General features: G+C 41.8%; 5 protein-coding genes across 5 annotated transcripts in view; 4 read left to right on the forward strand and 1 right to left on the reverse strand.

Annotated features, from left to right (window-relative positions):
* Positions 1-121: 121 nt before the first annotated feature.
* On the forward strand, positions 122-493 carry PHYBLDRAFT_154140 (hypothetical protein; the record flags this gene model as incomplete). The annotated part of the gene is made up of 2 exons (XM_018433300.1): positions 122-124; positions 290-493. 2 exons carry the CDS (start codon positions 122-124, stop codon positions 491-493), a joined length of 207 nt encoding a protein of 68 aa, XP_018297496.1.
* Positions 494-665: 172 nt separating this feature from the next.
* Positions 666-2,082, reverse strand: PHYBLDRAFT_179107 (hypothetical protein; the record flags this gene model as incomplete). The annotated part of the gene is made up of 3 exons (XM_018438103.1): positions 666-1,364; positions 1,495-2,014; positions 2,076-2,082. 3 exons carry the CDS (start codon positions 2,080-2,082, stop codon positions 764-766), a joined length of 1,128 nt encoding a protein of 375 aa, XP_018297497.1. The 3' UTR covers positions 666-763.
* A 4,455-nt stretch (positions 2,083-6,537) lies between these two features.
* Positions 6,538-7,227, forward strand: PHYBLDRAFT_157239 (hypothetical protein). Its single transcript, XM_018433588.1, has one exon. The coding sequence runs from the start codon at positions 6,550-6,552 to the stop codon at positions 7,057-7,059; it is 510 nt and encodes a 169-aa protein (XP_018297498.1). The 5' UTR covers positions 6,538-6,549; the 3' UTR covers positions 7,060-7,227.
* Positions 7,228-9,876: 2,649 nt separating this feature from the next.
* Positions 9,877-10,965, forward strand: PHYBLDRAFT_58504 (hypothetical protein; the record flags this gene model as incomplete). Its single annotated transcript, XM_018440336.1, has 2 exons — positions 9,877-10,253; positions 10,602-10,965. 2 exons carry the CDS (start codon positions 9,877-9,879, stop codon positions 10,963-10,965), a joined length of 741 nt encoding a protein of 246 aa, XP_018297499.1.
* Positions 10,966-18,503: 7,538 nt separating this feature from the next.
* Positions 18,504-18,803, forward strand: part of PHYBLDRAFT_162528 (hypothetical protein) — a gene marked incomplete at both ends in the record, with an annotated part of 1,153 nt that continues 853 nt past the window's right edge. Inside the window, 2 exons of the mRNA XM_018434640.1 lie at positions 18,504-18,531; positions 18,673-18,742. Coding sequence (XP_018297500.1) covers positions 18,504-18,531; positions 18,673-18,742 — 98 coding nt within the window. The remainder of the gene's footprint in view (positions 18,532-18,672; positions 18,743-18,803) is intronic.

The raw sequence follows: 18,803 nt of genomic DNA on the forward strand, positions 1-18,803 counted from the left end.
ACAGCTATGCCGGCCGAGGGTTTGTTCGGACAAACCGATGGCCGACCGAGCTTGGGTAAAACGAAAGCCCGCGTATCCATAATGCTCTCTCCTTTCCAATCATCCATCAGTCTTAATCACAATGGTGAGTTGAAGGAAGAGTTAATATAGATGGATTGACGAACATCGCTGCAGATTGAAGATTAGAGATAGAAAGAGAAAAAAGAAAAAATAAAGAGGGGTGAAAGCGGAAAGAGAGGGAGGAGTCTGTGGCCCACACAGACTAACACAATCGATCATCTGCATCTAGGATACCTCCAAGACCCCCGTTAAGCTCGCCAAGGTCACCAAGGTTCTCGGCCGCACTGGATCCCGTGGTGGTGTCACCCAGGTCCGCGTTGAATTCATGGACGATACCAACCGTAGCATTATCCGTAACGTTAAGGGTCCCGTTCGTGAGAACGACATCCTCTGTCTCTTGGAGTCCGAGCGTGAAGCCCGCCGTCTCCGCTAAAAAAAAAAGAACCAAAAAATATCAAAAAAATATCGAAAATAAGAATCACCAACTACGAACAACAAATTCAAGCAACAAATTAACAAATGCGATCCTGATTATAATTTCATTTCTTAAGACATTGCTTAGTTATTCTTGGACACCATTTTGATTTAATAAACGATGCTTTTGTCTGTGTGATAAAAAGAAATTGTTTATTACATTTGGAAATGAAGAGAAAACGAATTTAGATTATTATTACTGTTACTTTTACTATTACATTGGAATGATTTATTGGAGGAAAGCTTTCATGTCAAACTCGGATTTACCAGGTGTCTTGACTGCAACACCACGCTCAGTTACAATTGCAGAAATGAGCTCGCTGGGAGTAACATCAAAGCTGGGATTCCACACACCAACACCATGGGCTGCAGTACGCACAGTAGCAGGAATGTTCTTTCCCTCTAACAAACCAGTAATTGTGACCAACTCTTCAGCAGGACGCTGTTCAATTACAATATCTTTTCCACTCTTGGTTGACAGGTCAATTGAGGTGGAAGGGGCGGCGACGATGAAAAGGATATTGTGGTGCTTAGCAGTAATGGCAAGCTGGTAAGTACCGATCTTATTGGCAGTGTCTCCGTTGGCAGCCACACGGTCGGCACCGACGACAATTGCCTGTACACTGGGGTTCTGGTGCAACAAAGCAGATGCCATGGAATCACAGATCAGGGTAGCAGGGATATTTTCATATACAAGTTCATAAGCTGTCAAACGAGAACCTTGGTTGTATGGGCGAGTCTCGGTGCAGTAAGCGTGTTTCAATTGGCCGTTCTTGTGAAGATCACGAATAATACCAAGTGCAGTTCCCCACCCTGCTGTTGCCAAAGACCTAATTGGATTATATTTATGTATATATATAGTCATATTATTACTCTTATAAACACACACATATATATACACGTATATTTGGTAGCGAAGTATCTAATGACACGTGTTCTCTTCTGGATAGCTTAACTTACCCAGTGTTACAGTGAGTCAAGACACGAATGTCTTCCTTATTCTTACAGTTTTCGACAATAAAGGCAGCACCATGCTTTCCAATGTTCTTATTGTCCTGTACATCATCCACTAACATCTTCTCTGCAGCATTAATGTAAGCATCAGTAACCTCGGAAGGGCTAGTGGCCTTCTTGGCTGAATCCTGAATGACTACCGACAGCTTATGCGCAGCATCAAAAAGATTGACAGCAGTAGGACGGGATGTCTTGAGATACTCGAGTGAAGAGTTTAAAAACTCCACAGCCTGAGGGACAGTCTTGAACTCATGCTTAGCAGCGCGAGTAGCAACGTCGACAGCAAGCGAGAGGGCAGCTACAATGGCAATAGCAGGTGCGCCGCGGGTCTTCATGGTCTTGATGGCAGCATGACCATCTTGGATGTTGAGAATTGGTTCAAAGATAGTCTCATGGGGTAGAGCGAGTTGATCGAGAATCAAAAGGCTGCCAGGGGTATACTTGATGGCCTCGAGGGTTCTAGTTGCTAGGTGGACATTAGTGACTGTTTGTTGGTCTGAAGCTGTTCTTCAAAAACGTCCTCTTACCACTCATTGAATTAAATAGAAAAAGATCGACATTTTTACATTTTGACATATCCAAAAAGCTTCTTATTGAGATGGAAAAAAAACGTAGCGGAGATGACGCCTTTGTGACTGCTTAATCCGTTTCTTTATAAACACAAACGTTCCTGGGGTTTGTGGGAAGTTGAAGAAAGTCATCTGTCTAACCAAAAAAGATCCTCTTTTGGTTGTCCTTCCTTCACTACCACAAATACTAATATATAATCCAAATATTAAAAGCAATGGATATACACAATTTTGAAGAGTATCTTGACTTACGCGATCCACACGACACCAAACAAGACGTCGAACAGAGCCTAGAGGTCGTATCTGAGACCTCTACCCAGTTAGACACACTTCCCAATACCGATGATTGGGTATCGCATGAAAATATCATGGAAAATTCACTGGACCCAACCAATTCTATGGAACACTTTATTTTTCCAATGGATAGTAGTGGCTGGAATATTCTTTCCCAAACAGCAACAGACCAAACTCCCGACAACCTGCCAGGATTAAATTCGCAAACCCACTCTGGAATTCCAGCGTCACAAGATACAGCCACAAACACAACCACGCCTGCAAATCTGACTGACCTGTCCCAATTCCTCCCACCTAGTTTCCTCATGCATTCCGAGCAACAGAAAATTCTGCCTACAGAAATAACCACAACAGACACAACACCAACACCAACACCAGCACCAGCACCATCAACGCCATCAACACCAACACCGATAACACCAATATCAACAACAATAGCAACACCAGCACAATCACCACCACCACCGCAACCAACAACAACAACAGCAGCAGCAGCAGAAGTACCAGAACCAGTAACAACAACAACGACAACAACAGTAAAAACAACTCTACAAGAACAACCAGAAGAGACAAAAACAGAAAATACCGCGCAATCTTTGAATATAGAAAAACCATCTTCTTCGGCTGCACCAACTGAAAGTCCTAGTAATGGCACAATCACACTTGCTGAATTGTCACAACCTAATACTTTGCAAACTGAGACTGATAATGATGAAGGTGGTCGAATGATGACACGTCTTCGGAGACGGAGATCGACAGCACAGGAAAAAGGAATTGAGAAACCAGTTGTTGCTGTGGAGCCTAAAAGGAAGCGAACCAAGAAACTCTACTGTATATGTCAACAGCCCTATAACGGAGATCCTATGGTTCAATGCGGTCAATGCGAGGAATGGTATGTGTATATTATTAGGTTTATTGTGTGTACATACATACATACATACATACATACACAAACAAATCACTGTTACAGTTTATTAACATTAATGTGTTCAGGTTTCATTGTGCGTGCGTCGATCTTGATCCTGAAGAAGCAGAGGATCTTGACTGGGTTTGTGAGAAATGTAGTGAGAAAACAAAGGCTGCCAAAGAAGAAGCGGATTCTAAGGCAGCATCAGCAGAAATTTCTGCTGCTTCTTCTGTCGTCAATGCTACAAATACTGCAACTGCCAGTAAAGTTGTTGCCAAGGCTGCGACTGATGCTGCCGAAGGAAATTATACTATTAGAGAATCGAAATCTACTTTGCCTTCAACGGCTGTTTCTCCTGCATTATCCGATTCGAATGCTGGTAGTATTGTCCAAGATGAGGAGAAAGGTAAGAATTTTGCTTTATGTTTATTATTATATGGTGGGAGTATCCCAAAATTTTACATGGAGTACAAATGGGATAGCAGATATTATAGTAGTGAATGGTTAGAAAGAGAAAGAGAAAGAGAGAGTTGTTATACCTTCAGAAAATGCTATTTCTGGTGTATGGCACAAAATACAAAAATGAAATATCTTTTGCCAAAAACAAACAAGCAAACAAACAACCAAAGAAGACGTATGGACAAGAAGAAGGAAAGACATACTTTGAAACAACATCTTCTATATATTTTCCGTCCCCAAGCTCTTTACCTTGCCCCTGTCCTTCCCTATCCCCTTCCCTTCCCTCCTTCCCTCTCTCTCTCTCTCTCTCTTCCTTCTTCTCTTCCTTTACTCGCAATATAGTACTTATTTAAAGCGCGAAAACCAAAAGATAACAGGAAATCTCTGTTTCTGTTACCGCGTGTAATTGTATTTCTTTTTTACACTTTGCTTTGACCTATCGAACAAAGTGATTGTCTGCCCTTTTATATACATGTATATATGTACATATACATATTTCTTGCGATGTACATCGCAGAAGGTCTACTAAAGAAAAGGAGACTTCCCATGTTTACTACGTGTGGTAATTCACTTTCTTCTGTGGCAGACCTTCTTTTTTTGTATATATGCATATATGCATATATGTATATACATATATTCGTATGGGATCCTACCTTCTGTCTGTTGCCATGCGTTTGTCTGGAATATAAAAAAAGAAAATGACATGGACTTTGATAAAACAAATATATCTAGAAAGAAAGCTATATGCATAGTGTGAATAACACAATTATGGTCAAATAGAGGGGGAACCTCCACCATATTCTAACTAAAGTTACTCATCATTTGTATTTATTTCTTATCTTCTTATATTTTCTTTTATACATATACATCTATCAGTCAAAGAATCAAGGGAGAATGCAGCACTTGCTCAGGCAGAAAACAAGATATTGTTACCAAAACCAGTACCAGCTTTCCAAGAAAAGACCAGAAGAGTGCCAGAAAAGGTAAATTAAATTGAATTAACGTAAAAGTAAAAGTAAATAATTAATAATAACAATTAGTTGGTTGTTATATAAAAATTCGAAAAAACTGAATTTTTTTTAACTCTTATTTGTACATTAGACTTATGGCGGAAGACACCCACGTAATTTGACAAACCAAGCAAAATGCCTCTATCCACCTTGCCAAAATAGAACACGCGTAGATTCTTATTGTAGTGATATCTGTGCTCGCGTGGATGCCATGCGCCAAAAAGCCAATGTCTTTGAGTATAATCCCGAACTTGAAGAGCCGCGTATTAGCCAAAGACGTTCTAGAAGCATTTCTGGTACCTCTGGTACCTCTGGCACCTCTGGAACCACTGACATCACTGGCACAAATGTGCCCGAAAAATCCAACCTGCTTCTTACCCACCACAAGAAGCCTTCAATTAGCATCAGCACAAACTCTAGTGGACCAAACTCGCCTATATTTGAACTCCAATCACCGAACCAATCTACCACTGAAGAGAATCCTATCAGAAAGAACGTTGTCAAGAACATGACAACCATTCTCAAGTCTATCATGGATGCTGCCATTGAAAAAGAACCGACTCTTTTTGACTCCGAGTCTGATCAAGAATCCCAAGATAAGCAAGTCCAGGCCGAAAATGACGATGTGGCCACAAACGAGAAAGCTAGCAATGTGACCACGACTGCCTTGGAGTCTACAAGCAGCGGAGTTCCTGGATCCAGCCCTGTACCTGAGATAACGAGCTCAGAGGTCACAGACTCGAATACAATTACTCCAGATCGTATCCTGACAGATGCAACTGCCCCAGGGAAGGATGTCACAAAAAATAATGCTACTTCAAATGCCGCTGTACCTGACACGACCACGCCAGAGACGATCAGCAGCAACGGAAATGTTATTTCAGACACTACAAATATAGAAAAAAGCCCAGCAAAGTCAAGACCTACGCAAAATATGGCCGAGGAGCTGGCTAGTTCGATCGAAGAAGCCATGTATCTCCAATTGGGTGACCCGATCTCTCAAGCAAGTAAGCAACTGAAATGTGGCGAGAGGTACAAAGGAAAGTTCAGAACCTTGCTTTACAACCTCAAAGACAAGGCCAACGAAGTATTCCAGATCAGAGTTATTACCGGCGAACTTACTCCTGATGAACTCATCAAGATGTCTTCTGAAGACATGGCTAACCCTGAACTTAAATCGATGTCCGAGACCCTGCGCAAGAAGAGTATAAAGAACTCTGTTCTAAAGGTTCAGAATGTGCCTTTTATCAAAAAGACTCACAAGGGAGATATTATCATGATACCAAAAGGTGAAAATGAATATGGTGATGATTCAAGTAAAGCCAAAAAACTGGCCCAGGAGATGGTCATGGTTTACCAAAACAACGAGCGAACGAGTGAAGATGACACGACAGGAACCGAGTCTGATGTGTTCCCAGACAGCAGAAAGTCCAGTTTGAGCACAACACCTACGATACCAGCACGTCATGATCCTTTGGACGATATTCTGGCCCGTATTGGTGTCTCGACTGAGGGCATGCGGGAGGATTCTAATAAACGTGCAGGCGTAGGTCTTGTTGGATCTGACCGAAATAAGAAACGAAAATCAACGTTTGATGTCGAGAAGTTGCTGGGAGACGAAGATATTCAATTGGAGATTGGTAGTGACGATGAGGGAATCATTACCACGCGTCGTACAAGCGAGGGTGAGACTGTGCGTGTGGATAAGATGGAGGTTGACGAGACACCCAAATTGCCCAGTATTTGGAAAGGAAGGGTGAACATGCCCCAGGTTGCTGAATTTGAGGCAGTGGCGCGCCAGGTAGGAGGGCGTCCTCTCAGTGATGCCGAATGGGCTGATGTGCTCTCTCCTACCATGTGGATCGAGGGGCGGATACCACAGGACAGAGTGACGACCTATGTGTCCCAAACACAATATTCGTCTAGCCGAGAAATCATATTACTTGAAATTGAACCTTCAACATTACTGCCTGATGCAGCTAAAGAAGCCAAAGATTCCAATCTTAGGCAGTCGGATACACTCTTGAAATACTTTAATTCTCGGCAACGGTACGGTGTAGTAGGACACAACAAAACAAAGGTCAAGGACTTTTACCTTATTCCTCTTTATAAAACGAATGATATTCCCGATTGTCTTTACGTTGTCCGAATTGAAGAATCCAAGCGTGATTGCGATCTATTTCTTGGAGTTCTTGTTCTTACTAAACAATTAGAGCAGCGGCCGTTACCTATCCCAGTAGCTTACCAAAACCACCCTCCTTATGAACCCTAAGGATGTTATATTTCTCCATTCCACATACTCCTTCCTTTTTCCATCTCCTCATCTTTTTTTTTATTCTTCCTACTCTTCCTAATATTCCTCCCCCTCCCTCCCCTTAACTCGCGTAGTAGTAATAACTGTTATTTCTTAAAGACCAATAAACTTGTTCATTCGATAATCAAACAGTTAAATATTAAGCAAAGGTTTGAATCTTCTTGTTTCACGGCAACGGAAGTATGTTGATGCTTTCCGAAAGTTTAGGAATCTCGGCGCAAAATGAGAGACGATCATATGGTCTAAAAGGAACGGAGAAGCGAATTATCCGTTGCTTTCGCTTGGATCTTATTCGTAACATTTCTAGTTTTATGATTGTCACAAGATGTCAAGAGCCCATAATTTTATTCTTGCTATTTCTTTATTGATTAAAGCAAGACGATTATAAGACATCAAATATTGTTAATTTTTTTTAGCGTTTTAATTTAAAGGTTAATAGGTAAATGTAGGCTGAAAATGGATTTTAATGACTTGGAAACAGACTTCAAAGGAAAGGAAAAGAGAAAGAGGAGAATTATAGCGACCACTTAATTTTGACTTGATTTTTTTTTTGGATTTTTATTTTCAAATGCTATTAATGTAATATATGTTTATTCTTAGGGTTCTTCAAAATTTTGATTTCCCAATAGAGTCCAAACAAATGGAGAACCTAAATTGGTTCTGGCCGTTCGTTTTCGATAAGCCAGGCTGGTTACGTCGATCCTTTGTCACCTAGACGGAAGATCAACCGCGAGGGGGCGTACACTCTTTAAAAATACTAATAATAAAAAGGTGTACTTGTGTTTATGAAAATAGGTGCTACAGTGTAAAACATAAATATATATATATAAAAAAAGAATATGTGTCTCTGTGTCATCATTCTTATGGGAATTGCCCCCAAAATGAAGTTTACCCGACGGTCATTCAAGGCTTGGCAATCAAATGAAGACCAAAAAAAGAAAGAAAGAAAGAAAGAAAGATTTTCTTTGCGATCATCAAATGTGTGTACCTTTTGGTCTTTGAAGATCTTAAGACATACTCTAGAACAGGTTAATTGGGTCAGTCCAATTCAGCTAGTCTAAAGACTACATATATACTTTTGAATTAAATTTTGCCGTAGAAAGAAAATTCTACAAATCTACAATAATGTACATCTTTTCACAAGATACCTCCTTCTTTCCTTCTTTCCATTTTTTCTTTTCAAAGTAATAATAGTAATAGTTTTACCGAGAGTACAAAGAGATATTCTAGAGACTAGCTCACATCTTTATTCATATGTCTTATATAAGCACGATAGTCCAGAAACGTTTTAAAGATGACAGCAGGTTGGAGGTAAACAAATTGTATATATATATAAAAAGATACAAAAAATAATGCTTAATTGTTTAAATTTAAAGAGGTAAGGGGACCAGACTGTTTTCGGTGGTTCTGTGAGCATGGTTAATAAATCAATCAATCAATAAATGTAGTTTTTGTCCTTTTCTATAAATCCTGTAAACATTGTTTTTTTGTTTTTTTTTTTATTTAAAGTGATCAATTTTACTTTGTCACTTTCGATTGGTTTCTTTTGAATTAACTTGTAATTGGATCCAACCATATTCTTTATTGACCTTATTTTACTAGAAATAATATCTAGTAAGAATGAAAAAAAAAGAATTACAAAAAAATATACAGGCCTGTATTAGTCATGATTCATTGTTCTTTTCACTCTGGAGTACAGGTTGGCATGGGAGTCTTGTTATTTTTTATTTTAATATTTTTTTATTTGACTCGAGTCCCACATGCATCTCTCCCTTTTGTCCTACGTGGCACAAGTATACCCATGGATGCTGGTAACTGTCTACTTCTTTTCTATGATCACTGACGAAACCTTTACGGATCGCGAGGTAGTCAGTATAGCCAAAAGAAAAATAAAATAAGCCAAAGACATCATCATAATATTAATAATAACAATAACAATAATAATTTTATTATTATTTTTAACTTTTAGTCTGCCCATATCTTCAGCTGTACATTACATGCCTAAATCTCTAAATATATCTTTATAATAAAGGGGGGGGGGGGGGGGCTTTGAAGAAGTGTTTATGATGAGTAGGCAGATAATAGCAACAGCAATATCAGTCCTAGTATTGACATTAGCATTAGTATTAATACCAATACTAAAAATAATAAACATGTAATCATAAAAGAAAATAGCTAAAGAAATAAATAGCTACGAGTTACCAAACTAGGGTTGTTGTCAAGGCGATAAAAGAAAGAAAAGACAAAAAAGCGGGTAGAAACATTCTATAGTACTCTGTTTCCCTATTACGATCTTTCTCTTTCTCTTCACTGGTATACATAAAAGGTTATAAGTACATACTAACGCACACACACACACATATATATGTATATGTATATGTATATGTATATATGTATATATATATATAAATATTTATATAAATATATTTTGTACCTAAAAATCATAAAATCCAAAAAAAATAAAAAAAAAGTATTTAAATAGCCCAACCCAAAGCAAAATCAAGTCCCCGTTCCTGTCTTTATTTAACCCCCAATCTCATTCCACTCCACTTTTTCTGTGGCTTCCTCATCATTTTCTTCATTATTGTATATATACATTCATTCAACTATGCTAAGCAGTGATTCTACTTCTGTCAATTGTCTAGGTAAACTAAGAGTCTCATAATATAGAGCAATTTTACACACCCTAGCCAATTCAAAAAATAAAAATAAACCATTTATCATCTACCAACACTCGGACGTCTTTCTAACAATCTCTTATTCACAGCCGCCGGCATGCCGTGGCAGCGTAAAAAAAGCGCTCAATGGCCTTTTGTCCTCAACAAGTTACGATTTTATTCCCAATCCTCTCATTCTTCGGTGTCTATACCCATCTCAGTCGCATCCGAACAAGTCGAACCCGGAGCCGAAGCACCATCAGAACAACCAAAAGACGATAACATAGATCTCGAACCACCACACTACGATGATCCTATTCACCCCTGGACATCAATTTTCCCAGCTTACCTCTCACAGCGAACAGTAGAGCCAAGAGAGGAAGAGGGTAGAGAAGTCCTACCGGAATACGAATGCACTATCTTCAAGATGGGGTTTGTACGAGTGAAACGCGAAATGGAACGGCCCAAGGTTGAATCAAAAGACCGAGCATGGAAGTGAGTAAATTTTTTAACTATAGTTGTCATGGTTACCGATTATACTTTATTGGTAGTCATGGTGACCATTGTTTTTATGTATATACAGTATACATTACATATGTTTATTTTTATACTTTTATATGCACACACACGCTTGGCTTAGCTTAGTTTATGTATAATATCCAAGTAATCATTATTGGATCTTATTTCATTTTATTTCATTTGACGGATTTGACTCTTGCCATGTGGAAAATTCATTCAATTTCACTTAATTACTTCACTTTATCTTTTTTTACTACAAAAAGTATTATTATTTCTCCTTTGTACTCCCACACATTCATACTCACCTCTGACATTGTCAATTAGGAAGCTTTATCTAGTCTTATGGGGAACCACAATTCATGCCTACAAGATCGAGCCATACGAGGGAATGAAGCCAGTATGGTCTTATTCAATGCAATTGGCTGAGGCAGGCTCAGCGCCAGATTATCTCAAATACAGAAATGTGTTCCGACTACGAGTGAGCAATGGACCGCAAATGCTTATCAGATCATCATTGGAGGAAGAACAAGTGTTGTGGATCGAGCACCTTCAAGCGTCTGCAAATGTAAGCCCAGACCTTGACGTGCGTCCAATGCCACGGTTTATTACACTTACTACCCGCCGACGGAGAGGACGGGCGGCGCGCACTGCTGGACAGAGCGAACCTGTCGAGGCGTCATTGATATGAAAATAAAAAATAAAAAATAAAAAATCATATAAAAATCAAATAAATAAAAAAGAGAAAGGAAAAGAGGGGGTGCTCAGTTGCTTATTTTGGCGTGCCACATGGATAGAAATTAGGGGAGGGAGTCACGCACTTATGTGACGCGGCTTTGTAGGATGGGGGACCTTTTGGGTCTCTCCTTTTTCTGATGCCCTTTCTCCGTCTGCTTCTTTTTTTCATTTTTCTTTTTTAATCACTCTATACTCTTTTTAAAAATACCTTTTTTGGTCGTTTTTCCCACTATTTCACAAGGGTTTCTTTCAAAATAAAAGACTTGATCCTTCCGCAGTTGTAGATTACGCTGCCGCATCCTAAAAGCCTAAAAAAGCCCAAAGATTCCACAATTCCATCACAATGAACCCGAATCTGAATGGCCCAAATGGCTCACAGGCAATGGGAACACCTAATGGCATGGGAATCACAGCTGAATCCCAGCCAAATCCTAACTGGCGTGATGATATGAAAACAGAAGAAAGAGCTCATTTTGTATCTAGACTGTAAGTTATAAAACCAAATCTTTTTGCCATGCATGTCTTTTCGGCCTTGGCCTTTTTCGTCCTTGGCTTACGGCCAAGCACGCGCTCTCAGTTCACTTGACTTACAATAGTATTGTGGTGCAGTGGACAAGCTCTCCGACATTTGTCACCTACTACTTCAGAAAATGACATTCATCAAGCTTCAGTGAATTTTGAAGCCACTCTTCACACTAGAAGTACCAGCAAGGTAAGAATTGAAGAGGATGAGGGTGCAGCAAATCACCCGATGTGTCACGGCGGGATTTCTTGACTCGTTTCTTTTTTATTCCACTGGTTAGAATCAATATATTCTGGCCTATGCGCGAAAACTATATCAAATCAAATGTCAGGTTACAATGCAAAATCAGAGCCAAGCTAGTGCAGCTGGAAATCCTCCAACCATGGGTGAAAATGGCCAATTAACACCAAACATGGCTGGAGCAATACCTCAACAACAGATAAACCCAAATCCCCAACAACAGCCAATAGGCTCACCTCAAATACAGCAAACGCCACCACCACCACCACAACAACAGCAACAGCAACAGCAACAGCAACAGCAACAGCAACAGCAACAGCAACAGCAACAGCAACAGCAACAGCAACAGCAACAGCAACATCATCAACAACAGCATCAACAACAGCATCAACAACAGCAGCAACAACAGCAGCAACAACAGCAGCAACAACAGCAGCAACAACAGCAGCAACAACAGCAGCAACAACAGCAGCAACAACAGCAGCAACAACAGCAGCAACACCACCAACATCAACAGCAACAGCAACAACAGTTACAACAACAGCAATTGCAACAGCAACAACTTCAGATGTTAGCTTCTCCTTTAAATCCCAACCAACAACCTACAATTGTCGGACAGACACAGCTGAGGTCTAATGCTTATCAGCAGACAATGATGTCTCGACCGCAACAGCAACAGCAACAGCAACAGCAACAGCAACAGCAACAGCAACAGCAACAGCAACAGCAGCAACAGCAGCAACAGCCGCAACAACAGCAACAACAGCAACAACAGCAACAACAGCAACAACAGCAACAGCAGCCGCAACAACAGCAGCCACAGCCACAGCCACAGCCACAGCAACAGCAACAGCCACAGCCACAGCAACAACAACAGCAACAACAAAAGCAGCAGCAGCAATCTTCACCACAATTACCAGTACAACAACAAATAAAGGCGGCTGGTCAAGCCCAAAATGCTCAGATGTTGGCTATTCACCGGGCAACAACTGCTGCTACTGGTGCTGCTGTAGTAATGTCAGCACCAAATGGACAGACTTCCCAAACTGGACAGAATCCTCCTCAAGCCATGCCTATAAATGTGCATCAGGGCTTAGGAAACGGTGCTGTAAATGGCACCATCAACCCCTCTACCCTTCCACTGTCTCCTCAACAGCTACAAATGTTTATTGCTCGTCAGATAGCTATCCAGAATGCACAGGCACAAGCACAAGCCCAACACCAATCCCAAGGCCAACCCCAGGGTCAAAACCAACAGGCGGGGCCTCAGGGATTTGCAGGCGTAAACGCTACTTTGGCCACAATGGGTCTAACACAGCAACAGATGATCAGTATGGGCATACCTGCGGCGATAGCTAAAGCTAACGGAGGAAACATACAGAATACCAATTTCAGACCTCCCGGTAGCTTCGCGCCTTCAGCCTCACCTTTACAAGCTAACTCTTACCCTCCTGGAACTATGATGAAACAAACTTCTGTTCCACCAGGATCAGCTTCTATAGTTGCAAATTCACAACAGAAACAACCAACTTCTCAGGGACAACCTGCTCAACAACAAACCCAAGCACAGAATCAATCCCAGAACCAACAACAACAGCAAGCCCAGCAGCAAGCCCAACAGCAAGCTCAACAGCAAGCTCAACAGCAAGCGCAACAGCAAGCGCAACAGCAAGCGCAACAGCAAGCGCAACAGCAAGCTCAACAGCAAGCTCAACAGCAAGCTCAACAGCAAGCTCAACAGCAAGCTCAACAGCAAGCTCAACAGCAAGCTCAACAGCAAGCTCAACAGCAAGCTCAACAGCAAGCGCAACAGCAAGCTCACCAGCAAGCGCAACAGCAAGCGCAACAGCAAGCCCAGCAGCAAGCACAACCGCAACCAAATATGCTGGCGCAACAAAGCAATACTTTAACAAAAGGCCATCAAGGTCCGCAAATGGGTAATCATGACGTGTTAGGGCAACATATTCATCAGCAACAGCAACAGCAACAGCAACAGCAACAGCAACAGCAACAGCAACAGCAACAGCAACAGCAACAGCAACAGCAACAGCAGCAACAGCAACAGCAGCAACAGCAACAGCAACAGCAGCAACAGCAAAATGCAGCACAATCTCAACAAAATCAAGCTCAAACACCCACAAATCCAGCCTTGGCTGGAACTGGCCAACAGACGAATCAAGTTATGAGAGCAGCTGTAACTTTTCAACAGCGGAATAATGCAGCTGATGTTGTTCGTCAAGTAGATGAGGGCATTAGAACAAGTAGAGGTGAGAAACGGGTTTTTTTAGATTGATATCTTGAAGGAAAGAAAGAAAGCTTATATTTTATGTTTAGGGCGTACAGTATTTTTAGAGGATTTATCCGATCAGGAACAAGCTGCCATTCGCGATCAAATAACTCAAATGAAGCCTATGTACGACAAGCTTGATAATCTACTTCCCGTGTTCCTTGCTATGACATCAAATATGGAAGCTACCCGTCGTCTTATCTTGATGAAATATATGTTTGAAGACCAACTTAATATGATTCCTCAGAACAAATATGTTATAACTCTTGAAAACTTGCAGAAGTTAAAAGAGCAGTTCAGCGGTTATTTTTCTTGGGTCAGAAATGCAGTTGGTGCAGCTAATTTACAGCAACAACACATTATACAACAGCAACAACAGCAGCAACAACAGCAACAACAGCAACAACAGCAGTCGCAGATCAACGGTACACCTGTTCAACAACAAGGTCAAACTGGAGCAAGCTCAACACAATCCACCTCTACACCACAACAAAATCAACAGCAGGCTCAAATGGGATTAGGGCTTCTTCCAGTACATCTCCAACCACAGCAACCGCAAACTCAACAGCAGCAGCATCAAATTCAAACTCCTGTTTCTACTCCTAACCAAGCATTTACTGGAAGTGGTGCCCAGCAAGGAAAGGGGCAAGGTCAGCCTCCACAGCAGGGACAGCAAACACAACAGGCACAGCAAGCTCAACCTCAGCAACAACCTCAGCAACAACCACAGCAACAACCTCAGCAACAACCACAGCAACAACCTCAGCAAGCACAACAACAGGCACAACAGCAAGCACAACAGCAAGCACAACAACAGGCTCAACAGCAAGCACAACAACAGGCTCAACAGCAAGCACAACAACAGGCTCAACAGCAAGCACAACAACAGGCTCAACAGCAAGCACAACAACAGGCTCAACAACAAGCACAACACCAGGCTCAACAGCAAGCTCAACAGCAAGCGCAACAGCAAGCGCAACAGCAAGCACAACAGCAAGCGCAACAGCAAGCACAACAGCAAGCACAACAGCAAGCACAACAGCAAGCCCAGCAGCAAGCACAACAGCAAGCACAACAACAGGCACATCATCAGGCTCAACAGACGCAACTTGCTCAGCAACAGGCCCATGCTCGTATGGTTATTCAACAGCAACAGCAGCAACAAGCACAACAGTTAGCCCATCAGAAGGCTGCCCAAGCTCAAGCAGTTCAGGCCGCCCAAGCTCAGGCCCTAGCTCAGGCCCAAGCACAAGTGCAAGCAGTCCAGGCTCATGCACAGGCACAGGCACAGGCACAGGCACAGGCACAGGCAGCCCAGGCTCAAGCACAATCACAGACAGAGGTAAAAGTAGCTCAGACACAAGCACATACTCATATTCGCACAACAATAGGCACAGCAAAATCAGCAGAAACAGCATGGGCGACCTTTGACTTCCCAGAACATTGAAGCTCACCCTCAGCCTGGGTCAAGCCCATCTACAACTTCAAAAACTGTTAGCCAAACAAATATAAAACGTGCTAGTATTGATCTTAAGATGCCTACACCTAAAAAACAGCGAAGAACAAGTGGTCAATCTCCAACAGCTAATAAAGCCCAACAAAAGAAAGCACCGAATGATAAGGATATGGCTTTGAGTCCGTCCGCTTCAACTCCATCTTCTTCAGCAGCCACACCTAATAATCAATTTGTTTCGGTAGATGGCCCACGTAGTTCTACAGCAGGTAGCCCAGCTTCCCAAAACGCTGATCACATGAAGACGCCACAGCAGCAACATATTCAACCGCATCAAGCTCAACAGACACAACTTACCCAGCAACAGCAAGCGCAACAGCAAGCGCAACAGCAAGCGCAACAGCAAGCGCAACAGCAAGCGCAACAGCAAGCGCAAGCGCAACAGCAAGCACAACAGCAACAAGCACAACAGCAGCAAGCTCATCATCATCAACTGTTACAACAACAGGCATTACAACAACAGCAGGTAATACAGCAGCAAGCTCAACAAGCACAGCAAGCACAGCAAGCACAGCAAGCACAGCAACAACAAATGAATCATCAAAGTCCAACAAAAATATCCGAAGGAATGACACCAAATGCTACTATGGCTGCGAGCGCTCAGATGGGAATGGCAGCCAACCAAAGACAGGCACAGTCCGCAATGATTTATCAAGCAGCAATTTTAAGCGGAATATCTCCTCAGATTGTTAGTCTACTGCCTCCAAGGGCTCTTCAGTGTAGCTGGCTTCTTCAACAGGCTGCCCAAGGAAAGATTGGCCTTACAGAGAGTCAACAGCAACAGATTAGAACTCTTTTGAATGAACGAATTGATGCTGTAAAAGCCCAGTTAGCCCAAAATGGAAGTGAAGGTCTTTCCCCGCAGCAACAAGGGCAATCTGTACCACCACAGCAGCATGGTCACCCTACGCCGCCAGTACAGCCAGTACAGCCAGTACAGCCACAGCAGCCACAGCAGCCACAGCAGCCACAGCCAGTACAGCCAGTACAGCCAGTACAGCCGGTACAGCCAGTACAGCCGGTACAGCCGGTACAGCCGGTACAGCCAGTACAGCCAGTACAGCCAGTACAGCCGGTACAGCCGGTACAGCAAGCACAGCAAGCACAGCAAGCACAGCAAGCACAGCAAGCACAGCAAGCACAGCAAGCACAGCAAGCACAGCAAGCACAGCAAGCACAGCAAGCACAGCAAGCACAGCAAGCACAGCAAGCTCAACAAGTACAACAAGTACAACAAGTACAACAAGTACAGCAAGCACAGCAAGCACAGCAAGCACAGCAAGCACAGCAAGCACAGCAAGTACAACAAGGGCAACAACAAGGGCAACAACAAGGGCAACAACAAGGGCAACAACAAGCACAACAACAAGCACAACACGCACAACAACAAGCGCAACAAGCACAGAAGACACAACCACAGCAAGTACAGCAAGTACAGACACAACAAATGCAATCTCAACCGCAACAGCAAATTCAGCAGCAAGCTCAGCAGCAAATCCAACAGCAGACACTTTCTGCTTCGACTAGTTCTGTTGTCAATGCTGTTCCGGCTACTGTTGAACAGAAAGATAGTAAAGCTAAGGGATCAGTAAATGTAATTCAGGCAAAGATGAAATTTGAAATGCCAATTGAGACAATGCAGCAGTCGACTACCACAACTACGACTACAACGACTACTACGAACATGAGTAATTTGATGCAGGTACAGCCAAAATATGCTCAGACAACCAATAATTTAGGCAGCAATGTATCCGCAATGGCTATGAGACCATCGGCTATTTTGCGACCTGGAATGGGACCGGATGACATTATGTCAAACCCGATGCTGTTTACCAATGATGTGTTGAAGGATGTTGCTTCTATATTGGATCGCCCCGTGTCAGAGTTTAACCTTGAGCGACATCAGCTGGAAGTTGTGAGGGATGGCAAACACTGTACACTCGCATTTGATAACATTTCTTCGGCACTCAAGGAAGGCTACAAGGATGAAACCTTTGGAACCTCTGATTTCTCTCCTCCGTTCCATCGTGATACAACACCCGGCTTGATTCGTGAAGATGACACATCAACTTCGTGGTATGATGTTGGTATGGATGTTGATATTCTCGGTGTTTCGCAAATCATGGAGGGCTTTAGCTGGGGGGAAGATTACAACAGGCTTGATGATGAGGATATCGAGGAAGAACAAAACAAGATGCTTGACGAACGGGGAAGAATGTGTTTGGTGGGCTTGTAATAAGTAGAAAAAGCTCCACCTCTGTCACTCTTTATTTCATATTCATCTTGTTCTTTCTCTCTCTCTCTCTCTCTCCTGCTCTCCTTGAATTCTTCCTCCTTCTTCCTCCTTCTCTCCTCCTCCTCCTCCTCTTCTTCCTTCTTCTTTTGTTAGGAAAGAAGAAGAAGAAGAAGAAAAAAAAAGCATACCAAACACGGACATAATTTTCATCCACCTTTTCTGTAATTTCCAAACATCCATGCATCACCAAACAAAGGCACACTTTACACACTAACACATACACCTTACACACTCACATACACACTCACATACACATACATACAACTTTCCCCTCACACTCTTTTTACTTACTCTCTTCCTTCACCATGCATACATTATATATACACAATATTTTTTTTATAAAAAAAAATGCAGTACACAGTACATAGATAATATTTAAAGGTTTTTTTAATACAGCGCATTTTCACTCTATTATTATTCATCGTATATGAAATATAGTTAATGATCTACATCAACTGTAAATAAATTTTCTCTCTCTCTCTCTGTGTGTGTGTTACAATAGCCATATATATATTTTATCATAGTATATTTAAAGTAAGATGTGATGTGAGATGTGAATTGGTGGTTTATCTTTGTGTGTGGGAAAGTGTAATTTTTATTTGTTTTTTATTCTCTTACAACACCTTTAAACAATGTCAACCTTTCAACCTTTAGACCTATGTGAGTTTTTTGCCCCCCCCCCCCCACCCCCCCTTTTTTTTTTTTTTGCTTTTTTATGAAAACAAATCAAACAACAATCTAGTGGTAACCTTGGAAACTGTTTCTATATCTTTATTTTATTTTATTTTTTTAAAAAAAAAGCAAAACCTCGTTACCCTCAATCGACTTATTGGGGACGAGTTCGTCATTTCATTAATGTTACTGATCCTAGGTAAATGACTACGATGATGACATTCTTTTTTTTTTGGATTTATTTTCTAAATTTTGATCTC

Source organism: Phycomyces blakesleeanus (genome assembly GCF_001638985.1).
Source record: "Phycomyces blakesleeanus NRRL 1555(-) unplaced genomic scaffold PHYBLscaffold_2, whole genome shotgun sequence".
Classification (NCBI taxonomy): Eukaryota; Fungi; Mucoromycota; class Mucoromycetes; order Mucorales; family Phycomycetaceae; genus Phycomyces; species Phycomyces blakesleeanus.

What these genes read in the sequence shown, in the direction of transcription:
- PHYBLDRAFT_157239 (XM_018433588.1), top strand. Translation starts at nt 6,550, where the DNA reads ATGCCCCAGGTTGCTGAATTTGAGGCAGTGGCGCGCCAGGTAGGAGGG.